General features: G+C 36.7%; 1 protein-coding gene across 3 annotated transcripts in view; it reads left to right on the forward strand.

Moving 5' to 3' along the window:
• The window catches only part of PHTF1 (putative homeodomain transcription factor 1), a 39548-nt gene that overhangs the window by 19747 nt on the left and 7237 nt on the right, over positions 1-12564 (forward strand). For 2 of the 3 annotated variants that reach the window (XM_081307117.1, XM_081307118.1), the window contains 8 exons: positions 1036-1201; positions 1893-2069; positions 2184-2273; positions 3260-3481; positions 6909-7037; positions 7842-8114; positions 8619-8750; positions 9697-9783. In XM_081307117.1, coding sequence (XP_081163243.1) covers positions 1036-1201; positions 1893-2069; positions 2184-2273; positions 3260-3481; positions 6909-7037; positions 7842-8114; positions 8619-8750; positions 9697-9783 — 1276 coding nt within the window. Of the gene's footprint in view, positions 1-1035; positions 1202-1892; positions 2070-2183; positions 2274-3259; positions 3482-6908; positions 7038-7841; positions 8115-8618; positions 8751-9696; positions 9784-12564 lie in introns of those variants that run through there. The other variant, XM_081307119.1, reaches the window with a different exon arrangement.

Genomic DNA, 12564 nt, shown 5'->3' on the forward strand with positions numbered 1-12564 from the left:
TTGCACTAGTATGACTCAGAGAAATACTTATTTTATCATATATAAATGATAGTGATTTTAAGTTATTTCACAGTTCCTTTTTGAACATGAACTATGTTCACATCTTTTTCTAAAGACATTTATACCCTTTAGTTTAGAGTTTTTGAGTTCTTGTTGGATTCTGTACGAGGCACTGTGCCATCCTATTCTCAGTGATTTAATTACTAGTTAGGAAGGTAAGAGTAGCAGGTATGGTGCAATGTAAGAATATTGTGAATGACTGCATGCTGACATGTAGCTAAGCAAATGATTACATGACTGTGTAGCTTACAAATGGAGTTATTATTCTGGGGTAAAGCAGTTAGCAGAAGTGATGAGGGAGTTGAGTCGCTGGGTTTTGAAGCCTGGGTGGTTTTTCTAAAAATGAACATAAAAGAGACAAATCTTCTATGAAGCATTAACAGGCAATGAGAGGTAGGAGGTGGCATTGTGTTTAGAAGGATAAGTGGAGAGGACTGTGCACCTACTTCCTAGCAAAACTAAAAGTATACACTTCTCTGTTGCTATGAAGAGATTCATATTTTCTGTGTCTCTGAGTGAATAGTTGGTTATTTTATACCCCTTGAAAGCTAGAAAATATATTTTATGAATTTTTTTTTTTTATTTCCAAAGTAACATTGTTCTCCTAGGAAGAAAGTGATTTCATGAATTATGTTACTCTCAGAAAAGTAGTTAGTAGGGCTGGGGATGTGGCTCAAGCGGTAGCGTGCTTGCTTGGCATGTGTGTGGTCTGGGTTTGATCCTCAGCACCACATACAAAGATGTTGTGTCCGCTGAAAACTAAAAAATAAATATTAAAAAAATTTTCTCTCTCTCTTGCTTTCTCTCTCTTTAAAAAAAAAAAAAAAAGAAAAGTGGTTAGTAACCTTTTTTTCCCTCTTTTTGTGTATGTGTGTGTGGTGCTGGGGATTGAACCCAGGGCCTTGTGCATGTGAGGCAAGCACTCTACCAACTGAGCTATATCCCCAGCCCCCCTTTTTTGCCTTTTAAAAATAGGATTAAAAGGGTAAAATTAATACCTAACAAAGGAACTGAGACCGACAATGACAATGATGCCAGTTGTCTCCATCCTATCATGAAGAAGAGACAGTGTCGACCAGATATGAAAATGTGGCAAACAAGAGAGAAAACAAAATTGGCAGATGGAGACAAGTGCCGTAGGGTAAGATCTAGATGGGTATAACAAAATCTTTTTTTCCCTGTGTAAGATATTCGTATTCTTAGACTTTGCTAATGATACAAAATAGACACTAATAGGTTTGTAAGTTTGTCCTAACAAGTGGTAAAACCACAGGTTATGAGAAAGAAAATATTGATTTAATGAACAGAATAGTGAAGAGGTTGCTGTGTCATATTCCAGAGAGGCAGTGATTGTATAGTGAGGGCTTGGGAAACTGCTTTCTAGGTGTAGGAGTAGGTGGTTTGCTTTGTGTCTATAACTAACTACACTTACTCTACAATCTTGAATTGTTTTCTTGTCTTTTAGACTGTGGCATTTAGTCTAATATCTATTGAGCCATTGCTATAGCTCAGCCTTGTTCTAAGAGCTTTACTTCCCTTTTTTCAGTAACCCTGTGAGATAGGTGCTTTTATTATCATTACTTTTCAGATGAGGAAACTGAGTCCCAGAGGTATGTAGCTAGTAACCGGAAGAGCTGGGACTGGGGCTTGGAGTTTGACCTGATCTTGCATTCTAACTACGGCTCAGCACTGCCTCATTGTCTAGGTTGTTTAGTTCTGGTTTGTTTACTTTTACTGCTTGGTAGTTGATACACGTTTTTTGTTTTTGCATGTGCAACTTACTAGTGTCTTTCGGGCTGTCCCCTGTGAAGGCATTGCTGTTCTCTTTGTAGGAGGCTTACAGGCGTTTGGGTAATGGGATTTCAGATGATCTGTCAAGCGAGGAGGATGGTGAAGAAGCACGGACACAGATGATACTGTTGCGGAGGAGTGTGGAAGGGGCCTCAAGTGACAATGGCTGTGAAGTTAAGAATAGAAAATCAATACTTTCAAAGCACCTAAACTCTCAGGTAATTTTAATTTTTGTTCATAAAAAAAGTAAAGGAGTTTATTCCTAAATCATTGAATAGTAACAAGGTGTTTAACATGTTTTCTAGTTGTTTGTTGGTTTGATTTTTTTGTAGGTAAAGAAAACCACTACAAGGTGGTGTCATATAGTACGAGATTCAGATAGTGTGGCTGAATCAGAATTTGAATCAGCAGCCTTCAGCCAGGTAAAGCATCCTTCGAGAGATCAGAACTCGAGGTGTATTCTTGTGTGTAATAATTATTCATTTCCTTTTTTGTGGATTGCCTTAAAGTAGTGTTTATGTGTGCCTAACCTTCCCCCATTTCTAATTATCCACCGATTTATCTAGTGACTTTTAGCTAACTATTCACCCCTAGAAAGAGAATGCATTCTTTTTCACTTTGAGTCTAATTTAAAAAGGATCATGATGATGCTCAAAAAGAGGTTACTCTATCCCTACGTGATGCGATTACTTAGTATTTTTTTGGAATGTGAAGTTTATTCTTAAGTGGGGTCAACACTGTTAAGGTCAGATTTTTGAGAAAGGGTCTCTTTCCTTTCTCAAAGAAAGATGGGAGCAGTGAAACAATTTTCATCAAGGAAGCTAATAGGGATATTTGGAATATGATTTCAGAGGTGAGCAGAGTAGATGGTGATGTGTTTTTTTTTTTTTTTTCTTTTGATGGACAAGACAATTGGGCTCATGGAAAAACCTCTCATTTATGTTTATAACTGCAGGAGAGTGGCATCATCTGCTTTCCTCTGCTCGATTATGCTTTTAACATGTTGAGATTGGGCCCCTGGACATGACTAGGTCTACAATTAAGCTTATGATGATTAGAGTAGGGGATACCAAGTGTGTCAAAAGGCTCAGCCAACCCCATCGGGCAGGCCCACTGGGTGTGCACACAGGAGTCATTCCCACCACAGGATAACTGAGTTGAACAGTCCTATGACTTGGTAATGACTTCTTAGAGTTCTTTTAAGGTCCTGCTTACTGGGTCATCAGAGTTTTAACACTGAAATGTTAAAATGTATTATATGAATCCTTGTGAGTAAATGAATATATGGTGATCGGCTCATGGAAGCTTGATACCCATTGCCATAGATAACTTGTTTTAACTTTATTTCAGATATATGATTGTTTTTAAAAATGAATGAAAAAATTGTTTTTTAAATTCTCATTTTAAGTGCTCTAGATCTGGTGTGAGTGGTGGCTCTCGAAGCCTCAACTTGTCAAGAAGAGACTCAGAAAGCACCCGCCATGACTCAGAGACTGAGGATATGTTATGGGATGACCTGCTGCATGGCCCAGAGTGTCGGTCATCTGTCACCAGTGACAGTGAGGGGGCCCATGTGAACACCCTTCACTCAGGGACCAAACGTGACCCCAAAGAAGATGTTTTCCAGCAGGTGTGTGAAAGCAGCAATCATAATAACTGATGTTTATAAGGTACTTACCATGTGTCAGGCACTGCATAGTCTCACTTAACTTCAGAGTAATCCTATACTGTAATACCCAGTTTGGAAATTGAACACAGCTTAAACATGATGGTGTTGGGATGAAAACTCAAGGAAAATACTTTAGAGTTTCCCCAAACTCAGTTTTTATCATTTTCCTTTTAGTGATTGTTAATATTCAATTTATATAAGAAGGGTTGTTTGATCAGCATGTCTGCCTTGTGCTATATTTTCAAAAACATTGTAATAATAGACATGAATTATTAGGAAATGGCATCATTTGCTTCTCTAGTAATGCATAAATCAAGAGGTGCTTTTAATTTCAGGTTTTATATTAATCATAAAATCAAATAATTCTCAAATTTGAGAGCGCTCTTAGAAGATATTCAATCCAGGCATTCATCCCACATCTGTAGAAAAATATTTTTTCTACCATTTGTCACATGGTGATAATAGTTCTTTTTTTTTTTTTTAAGAGAGAGAGAGAGAATTTGAATATTTATTTTTTAGTTTTCAGCGGACACAACATCCTTGTTTGTATGTGGTGCTGAGGATCAAACCCGGGCCGCACGCATGGCAGGCGAGTGCGCTACCGCTTAAGCCACATCCCCAGCCCAATAGTTCTTACTTCTTAGGAATATTGTGAGATAAAGTGCTTGGCACAGTGCCTGGCAAGAGTACAACCCAATAAATGTTCGTATTGTTATGAACATCCCTATCGGATGGACAGTAAGACTCTGCTTAAAACATCTGGAGCTGGATGCTTGTTATGTCCTGAGACAGCCTGTGCCACTGCTGGATAGATGAATGGTCAGGAAGAGGTTTTCAGCTCACCCTTTCAGATGTTTAATGATAGTGGTTATACTTCGTAATTTTGTTGTTCTTTTGCCTTAATGTTTTCACATTGCCTAGCAAATAGTAGTGGATGATAGATATACATTTGTTTAATTATTGAATTTTCTTGATCCTAAGATACCATTGATTTAGATTACACACATTCTGTCCTTCTCTACCCACTGCCCCCGCCCAATACAACCCCCAAATCCTGCTTCAAGCTGGGCACAGTGTTACACCTCTATAATCCCTGTGACTTGGGTGACTAAGTGAGGAGGATTGCAAGTTTTTGATCAATCTCAGTAGCTTAGTGAGACTCTGTCTTAAAGTAAAAAAATAAAAAGGGCTGGAGACATAGCTTAGTGGTAGAGCACCCCTGAATTCAATTCCCAGTACTGGAAACAAATAAGCAAAAAATTCACTTCATTAAATGTGTACAATTTTTAAAAATCTAACCAGAAATAGCATTCATTGAAGTCTTGCTTTTTCTAAGCTTTCTATCAGTTTGACTGTAAATGTTCTGCACATTCATTCTAAAGGCTCATCTAAATCACATGGACCCTCAGTAGTAGCACATAGTGTCTAAGACACATCAAAGAGTAATTGTGAGAGATAAACTCAACTATGTCAGAAAGAATTCATCATTTCCCAGTTCCCACCCACAAACTCTTTTTTTTCCTCCCCTTGTGTTTCTGAACTACCCAAAGCAAAGCCTCAGAGACATTCTAGATCCCACTGTCTGCACCCGTGATCAGTCACCTCAGGTCTGACCATCTGAATATCTGTGCGCTTGCGTCCACCTGTTCTCTCATCTCCATCCTCATAGCAGCTTCTCTAGCCGCCCGCATCCCCCTTTCTTTCATTTTCCTCATTACAGCCAGTGATGCTTCTGAAATTCAGATCTAATAACGCCACTTTCCTTAAAATCCTTTTTTATTCCTTTTAGGTTTCTGTCCTTTATTTATTCTAATGTAGTCTGATCTCTAACCCTCTCTGCTCTTAACATGGTGTTGCTTTTTTTTTAAATGTTTTTTCTTAGATGTAGGTGGATGATACCTTTGTCTTATTTGTTTATTTTTCTGTGGCACTGAGGATCAAATCCAGTGCCTCACATGTGCGAGGCAAGCACTCTACCACTGAGCTCCAGCCCCAGCCCTCACATGGTGTTCCTTAACTCAACTGAACTCTTTTCCATTTCTGATACATTCTGCTCTTGTGTGCTTTGGTCCTTTACACATATGGCTTTTCTTTTCTTGGGATACGTTCTTCTTTAATACCCATTCCTGAACTCACTCTTTTTAATTTTTTTTCCTTTTTTTTTTTTCAGTATTGGGGAGTAAATCCAGGTGCACTCGTCCCTTGAGCTATATTTCCAGCCCTGTTTATTTTTTATTTTGAGACAGACTCACTTAAGTTGCTGAGGCTGGCCTTGAATTTGGGATCCTCCTGCCTCAGCCTCCTGAGAAACTGGAATTACAGACATGTGCCACTGCACCCACTCTTTTTTTGTTATTCAGGCAGGTCTTGATGGGAATGACACATCTCTTCAGGAAACCTTTCCTTACTCTTTCCTTTCTTTACTATCCTGTTAAAGGGACTTTAATTATGTCTCCTTCAGAAGCCCATATGCTTCTCAATAGCAAGGACATGCATCTTGTTCTCTGTTGTATCCAGAGTTACATAGTAAGTGCTTAATAAATATTTGTTGGATAAATCAATGAATCAATGAATAAAATCAATACATGCTAATCAGCATTATGCTAAGCATCATGACAGAGAACAAATATACCATGTGGTCCATTTCTGGAAACTTATATTTTAGTTTGGGGACACAGTGATTATATAGGAAATAAGTAGAGGATGCTATAAAAGCATTGTATAATTAGATGCTAATTTATCTCATACAGACTATAAGCATTTTTAATTTTGAAAAAGGGCAAAATTAGTAAGGTGCGTGATTGTTGAGAGGACCGAATTGGTAAAACTGTGCTTGAGCTGGTACCGGAGAAAAGGACATGCTCCGACAGAGGAGGATGGGGTCTGTTTTCTTTGTGGCTGTCTCCTTTTGAGCTCAAGTGCTTTGTGCTTTTCTGTGTCCTGGTTAGACCAGAGAAAGGCTTGAGTCCTCAGTTATTCCTGCGGTCTGTAAGGCCCCTAGCACCTCCCCAACGGTACTTACTGCTGCTCCCACTGTAATCTGGTTGCTCTAGACATCCTTCTTCCTTCGCAACCCTTGAATGCATTACGGTCTCCCTCACTGGCGTACCGTTAGAGAGGGAAGCAACCTTGGAAGTCGAGGAATCCTACCACTCCTCATTATAGAAGACAATTAGCCTCCCCCAGACCAAAAAAAAAATGGTTTAGTAAAGAAAACATAACTAGAAATCTTCATCATATAGGTGGTTATTCAAGTGATGAGCTCTGTAAGAGAAGATAGACTGATGAGTCTGACCATTGCTGAGTATAGCCTGGGAGCTGGACCGAGGGTAAGAAAAACTAATGACAGGAGGAGTGGTTGGAAACAATTTTATATTTTTCTTCCCAGAACCATTTATTCTGGCTTCAGAACTCAAGTCCTGCCTCTGATCGAGTTAGTGCAATAATCTGGGAAGGAAATGAGTGCAAGAAGATGGATATGTCTGTATTGGAAATAAGTGGCATCATCATGAGCAGGGTAAGAGAAAATAAATTTTCAAGAAAAACTACTTAGGGGTCAGCTATTTCATAGGAATCTACTTAGTGATAAAACAATATGAGTGGTCTTTTTTGTTGTTTCTTTTGTGATGCTGGGATTAAATCCAGGGCCTCATACATTCTAGGCAAGCACTCTGCCTTTGAACTGTAACCCCAGCCTTGTGACTCTCTTTTGAAACACAGATGTATAGTTTTAATTTTGGAGTCAGTCTTTACTTGGTGGTAGTTTTTATTTTATTTTATTTATTTATTTATTTTTAGTACTGGTGATTTAACCCAGAAGTGTTTAACCTTTTTTGCCACATTCCCAGCCCTTTTTGTATTTTATTTCAAGACAGGATCTCACTAAGTTGCTTAGGGCTTCACTAAGTTGTTGAGGCTGGCTTTGAACTCATGATCCTCCTGCCTCAGCCTCCCGAGTGGCTGGGATTATAGGTGTGTGCTGCTGTGCCCAGCATGGTAGTAGTTTTTAATTTGTTACATGTTCTCAGCATGGTCAGTTGTTCGGGTGTGCTCTACAAATATTCCTTATCTCATTTGAGCCTAATTGGTAATAAGTTGTAAATCCATGTCTGGTTTTGTTTTGTTTGGTGCTGGGGATTGAACCAGGACCTCATGCATGCTCAGCATGTGCTGTGCCAGTGGGTTTACATTCCCTAGCCCAAATGTATTCCATTTTTATTTGTACTTCTTTGAAGTATTTTTGTTTTAAATAGCATTTGATAAATACTTCATAACTTCATTTCACTATGCAATAATAATGGAGTGTTAAATTAATTTCCAGGTTAATGCATATCAGCAAGGAGTAGGTTATCAAATGCTGGGGAATGTCGTCACCATTGGATTAGCATTTTTTCCTTTTTTACATCGACTTTTCCATGAGAAGAGCTTTGACCAACTGAAGTCCATTTCAGCTGAGGAGATCTTGACTCTCTTTTGTGGAGCACCACCTGTTACACCTATTGTTGTTTTGTCTATAATTAATTTTTTTGAAAGATTGTGTCTTACTTGGATGTTTTTTTTCATGATGTGTGTGGCAGAGAGAACATATAAACAGGTCAGTGAACAAGTACATAAAATTTTACCTCTGTTTTTGTGTGTGATATTCCATTGAGATTTGTTCTTTTGATTTTGGTATATATAGGTTTAACGTTTGTGTTACTGACAGTTTATAGTTGTGGACTTAGGAGTTAGTATATTGGTGATATGCATAAGAAATGTGATTTTGTATGGAAATACTATTTGGAAATAAGCCAGAATAATGTGCAAACACTTGAGTTTGTGAAGTTGAGGATTTACCAATAGTCTCCAAAGAATATTCCTTGTGAATGTCAAGAATATACCAATTTATACAGTGGTATTTTGTTATATAATGTGCTTTGAATGAGACAGGGTAATTGAGCTATTAATGACGTTTTTTCATTGCCCATCTCAGTGGTCACGATAAAAATTTCATTCTTTTTAACATTTAAAGATTTCAAAAATATTGTTGACACTTATATAAATATGCATGCAGAGATATATTTGTATATTTCATTCTGATTTTTTTAACCTCCTATAGAGATTTTTATTTGCAAAACTCTTCAGCCATATTACTTCTGCCAGGAAAGCTAGGAAATATGAAATACCTCATTTCAGACTTAAAAAGGTGGAGAACATTAAAATATGGCTATCACTTCGTTCCTATCTAAAGGTGAGTTTTATTTGATTAACAATAGAATATATGCAGGAATACACAAGAGAATGTGTTCATTTAAGTTTCTAGCAGCAGCTCCTTGGGCAGTATAGTTCTGGGTTTTGAACAGATTATATCAGTAGCCAAGACTCTCTGGGTACCAAGTTGGATGGATGTGTTGGTGAAACTGCTGGGGGTAAAATAAAGACTCAGAAAGGGTAGAGAAAATTTAAGTTTCCTAGGGAAGAGTAATAAATATTGCATATCTTTCTGACTTTTGGGGATATAATACAACTAAAATTGTGTGAATGAATCAGTTAACCTCTTGGTATGGAAAGGTATGGGTTTCATTGTTTGAATTGATGATGCCCAAAGTATATTAAAAATCCTGTGTCAGAAACTTCTTATGTTGGAAGCAGTGTCTACTGTATATTTTTGTTGACCATGCCAATTTAATTAGAATTCCCTGTAACTAAAATGCTGTCCTTTCCTTATGGAAAGGCATTTTAGTGTGGTTTATGTATAATGTTAAATAAAGAATATTTAATACTTCTCACATTTTATAGTTGATCTGTAAGTTCAGATGCTTTGAAGTCAGCACAATGCAATAGCAATGTAGACTTTACTTTTTAATTCTTTACTTTCTAAGAGTAAGTTATAATTTAGGGTGTCTTTAAACAATTATTCAAAAACACAATACTGTGGAACATCTGTGTATGTGTGGTTGGTAGTGGTGCTTTTTGCCAACTCATTAAATGGAAAGATTAAAGTAAAGGATATATAACATCAGTACAAATTTGCAAATTATGTGACTGTAAAATTTAAGATAATTAAAAACAATCACAAATCTTGGAAAAACAAAAACAAAAAGAAACTTATGTGGTAAAATTCAGAGTTTTAACGTTGTGAGGGCTGTGGCTGTCTGACAGTAATCTAAAACATTACCATGTGTCTTTCTTCACAGAGACGGGGTCCACAGCGTTCAGTTGATGTGGTTGTATCTTCCGTCTTCTTACTGACACTTTCAATTGCTTTCATTTGTTGTGCCCAGGTAAAGGTTTCATATCTGCTTTAATGAAAAATGGAAATTCTACTATAGGGTTCATTTTCTTTTTTAAATCAGGTCATCCTGTATTTAAGTATACATTTTTAAATATGTCCACATGTCTTTTGTGATTTTGGATACTTGTTAATTTTTCTAGTTTTTTTGAAATGAGTATACAGGTGATTTTGAAGTCCTTTAGTCCTTCAGCCCAAGTTTTAGTTGCATTGCTCACATTGTCTCTGTCCTTACTCATTTTTTGGTTTGCTTCTTCTATCGTCTGTCAGTAGAGGTATGTTCAGGTCAACTATGATTCGTTGTGGATTTGTCTGTCTGGTTTTCCTTTTATTCCTGTCCATTTTTGCTTTATGTACTTTGAGGTTGTAATGGGTATATCCAGATTTAGAATTATTAGCCATCTTATTTGTGGATTGCTGTTTATGTCCTATTTATAGATGTTGTTTTTACTATTGATTTTTCCTGAATCCAGGATCCAATTCAGAGGCACATATTGCATTTAGTTGTCACGTCTCTGCAGCCTCTTTAATCTGGAAAAGTGTTAGGCATTTCCTTTTTTTTTTTTTTTTTTTTTCCTTCTGTGACCCTACAGAATGTCTCCATTTCTAATGTTTCTGCTTGATTTGGTATTAACTACATCAGCTGTGTTTTGGTTGTTTTATATTTTATATTTTTACCTATCTACGTTCATTTTGGGAGTCTCACATTCTAGGTGTGTGTCTCTATGATTAGCATTTTCTTTTCTGGTTGCTTTTGTCTTAATCCAGCCTCACAGTGTTTGGATGTATGTGGCCCACTAAAACTTCACATAATTACTGTGACTACAGATACTATTTGGTATCTGTTTGATCCACCTGTTAATTTTTCTTTTTCTCCCCTCTTGTCATCTTTTTACTAATCAAATATTCCTTAATATTCCATTTAATTCTCTCCATTAATGTATTAATGTTTAGTAATATGAGAGATTAATTTATTGAAGTCTAATAAAATGAGTCTAATAAAATTATTATAGCTTCCTTGATAGTGCTAAACCTTGGAATACTTTATATCATTTACTCCTTCATCTTTTGTATTATTGTCCATTATTTTAATTTTATATATATTTTAAACCCCAAAAATGTGATTACTTTTTTTTTCATGTAGTCAATTTATATACTCACATATTTATTGTTTTCATTACTTCTTATATTTCTGTGTTTCTCTAGGATTATTTTCTTCCTCCAAGAATAACTTCTTTGCAATTTATTTTAGTACTAGTCTGCTGGTGATGAGCTCTCTGTTTTTGCTTATTTGAAATATCTTTTATCACTTTCATTTTTGAAGGATATTACTTACTGGGAAAGGATTATAGGTTGCCAATTAGTTTCTTCCTGTGTTTTTAGGATTCCCTATCTTCTAATTTCCTTATTTTATCTTGACAAGTTAGCTGTCAGTTTTTTTTAGTTAGTTTTTTGTTGTTGTTGTTGTTTTGTACTGGGGATTGAATCCAGGGGCACCTTACCCCTGAGCTACTGAGCTACATTCCCAGACCATTACGAGACAGGTTCTTGAGATTGCTTGACGTTGCTGAGGCTGGCCTTGAACTTGCAATCTTCCTGCTTCAGTTTTCTGAGCTGCTGGGATTATATGTGTGCTGAAAGTTGTTAGCCTTATTGCTGGTCTTTAAAAATAAATGTTCTTTTTCTCTGGCTTATTTTAATAATTTTTCTTCACATTTGATTTTGTAGCAGTTTGGTAATGATTTGTATATTAATTATCTATTGTTGTGCAACAAATAGTGTAACCTTTCTGAACAGGTAGGCATATTTTGCTACTAGTTGTTACTTTCCTCCTTCTAGTTACAACTAATTGTCATGGATGAGCCTGACCCAGACTGAGCTAAATGTATTCTTTGTTTTGGAAATTAGAGCTAAGAACCTGAGATATCAGTGATGGATTTTGGAGAATAAAGGTCAGAAGGGGTCCGTGGGTAAGGTGCCAGACAAAAAAAGTTTCCAAAGTTGGCTTAAGCCAGAGTTAATGGGGAAGCAGAAAACACGAGTCTTGTAAGGCCATGGAATTGGTAAAGAGGTGTAGATGGGAGCTTGACTGGTTCTAAGCGGGGAAAGATGGAGAGGGCAGCTGCTGGGTGACTTCCTCTCTTTCAAAAGTTTGCATTTGATTTCTCTGAGTTCTCTGTATACTTTTCAATAAATTATTTTGCCTTGGACTTATTTGGGTAAATTACTTTTAAAAGAAATTTTAAAAACAATAAAACTTTCATCAGAAAACTTGATGTATAAGGGCTTGGTATGCAGCTCAGTGACAGAGTGCTTGCCCAGCATGAGCAAGGCCTGGGTTTCATCCCCAGCACCATAAAAACAAAAGAAAAACAAACAACCCGACACATTATAGGCACCCAATAAATTACAGATTCTGTTGCTATTATTTGGAATGCAGAACTGATTCTTATGATTTCCTAGTAATACCAGTGTGATGGATCACACATTTTGGGGAGCTCATTAGACATAATGCAGATTTAATACTTTGAACAATGGTTACCAAATACTTGTGAGTGGGCAATGGTGGTTAAGGTAGCTGCAAATGCATCTGTCTTGTTTTACCTACTGTATTATGTTTTTCTCCTTTGTTACTGTTAGACCCTTGCTGTCTTTCATGAAAAGGAAAAGTATCTAGGAAACTTTAAAGAAATATATATGGTTAGTTAAATAGAAAGTACTTTATGAGGATCGAAATAATGAATTCTAAGTATTAAAATATTGAACTCTTTAA

This window comes from Spermophilus citellus (genome assembly GCF_964194105.1).
Source record: "Spermophilus citellus genome assembly, chromosome: 9".
NCBI lineage: Eukaryota > Metazoa > Chordata > Mammalia > Rodentia > Sciuridae > Spermophilus > Spermophilus citellus.